The sequence below is a fragment of the Corvus brachyrhynchos genome, unplaced genomic scaffold (assembly GCF_000691975.1).
Source record: "Corvus brachyrhynchos isolate BGI_N302 unplaced genomic scaffold, ASM69197v1 scaffold115, whole genome shotgun sequence".
Lineage (NCBI taxonomy): Eukaryota > Metazoa > Chordata > Aves > Passeriformes > Corvidae > Corvus > Corvus brachyrhynchos.
In genome coordinates, this window is record NW_008239553.1 from 20,964,093 (window position 1) to 20,964,419 (window position 327).

Below are 327 nucleotides of genomic sequence, written 5' to 3' on the forward strand. Positions count from 1 at the left end.
TCGGCGCCAGCCGCGGTCCCCCCTCACACCGCCCGGCAAGGCTCCCCGCAGCGTTCTGGGGAATCCCCTTCCCTCCCTCCCTCCCTGCCCGCCCAGGTGTCAGAGTCGTTGGGGGCTGCAGCCGCTCCCTGCCCGCCGCCGCCGCCCGAGCGCGGGGGGGTTAGCGGGGGAGTGCAGGACGGACATAGGGACGCGGACACCGACACGGGGCTGTTTCTTACTCGTAGTTCCTGAAAATCTCGTTAGTGACCCTGCAGTAGAAAACACGCTCGTCCGGTCGGAGGTCGGCGGGGGGCTTCGCCCTCACGAAGGGCTTTCGGTGCAGCA

General features: G+C 69.1%; 1 protein-coding gene across 1 annotated transcript in view; it reads right to left on the bottom strand.

Moving 5' to 3' along the window:
- BAZ1A (bromodomain adjacent to zinc finger domain 1A) overlaps positions 1–327 on the bottom strand; it is a 72,121-nt gene that overhangs the window by 62,169 nt on the left and 9,625 nt on the right. Inside the window, exon 2 of the mRNA XM_017741639.1 lies at positions 222–322. Coding sequence (XP_017597128.1) covers positions 222–322 — 101 coding nt within the window. The remainder of the gene's footprint in view (positions 1–221; positions 323–327) is intronic.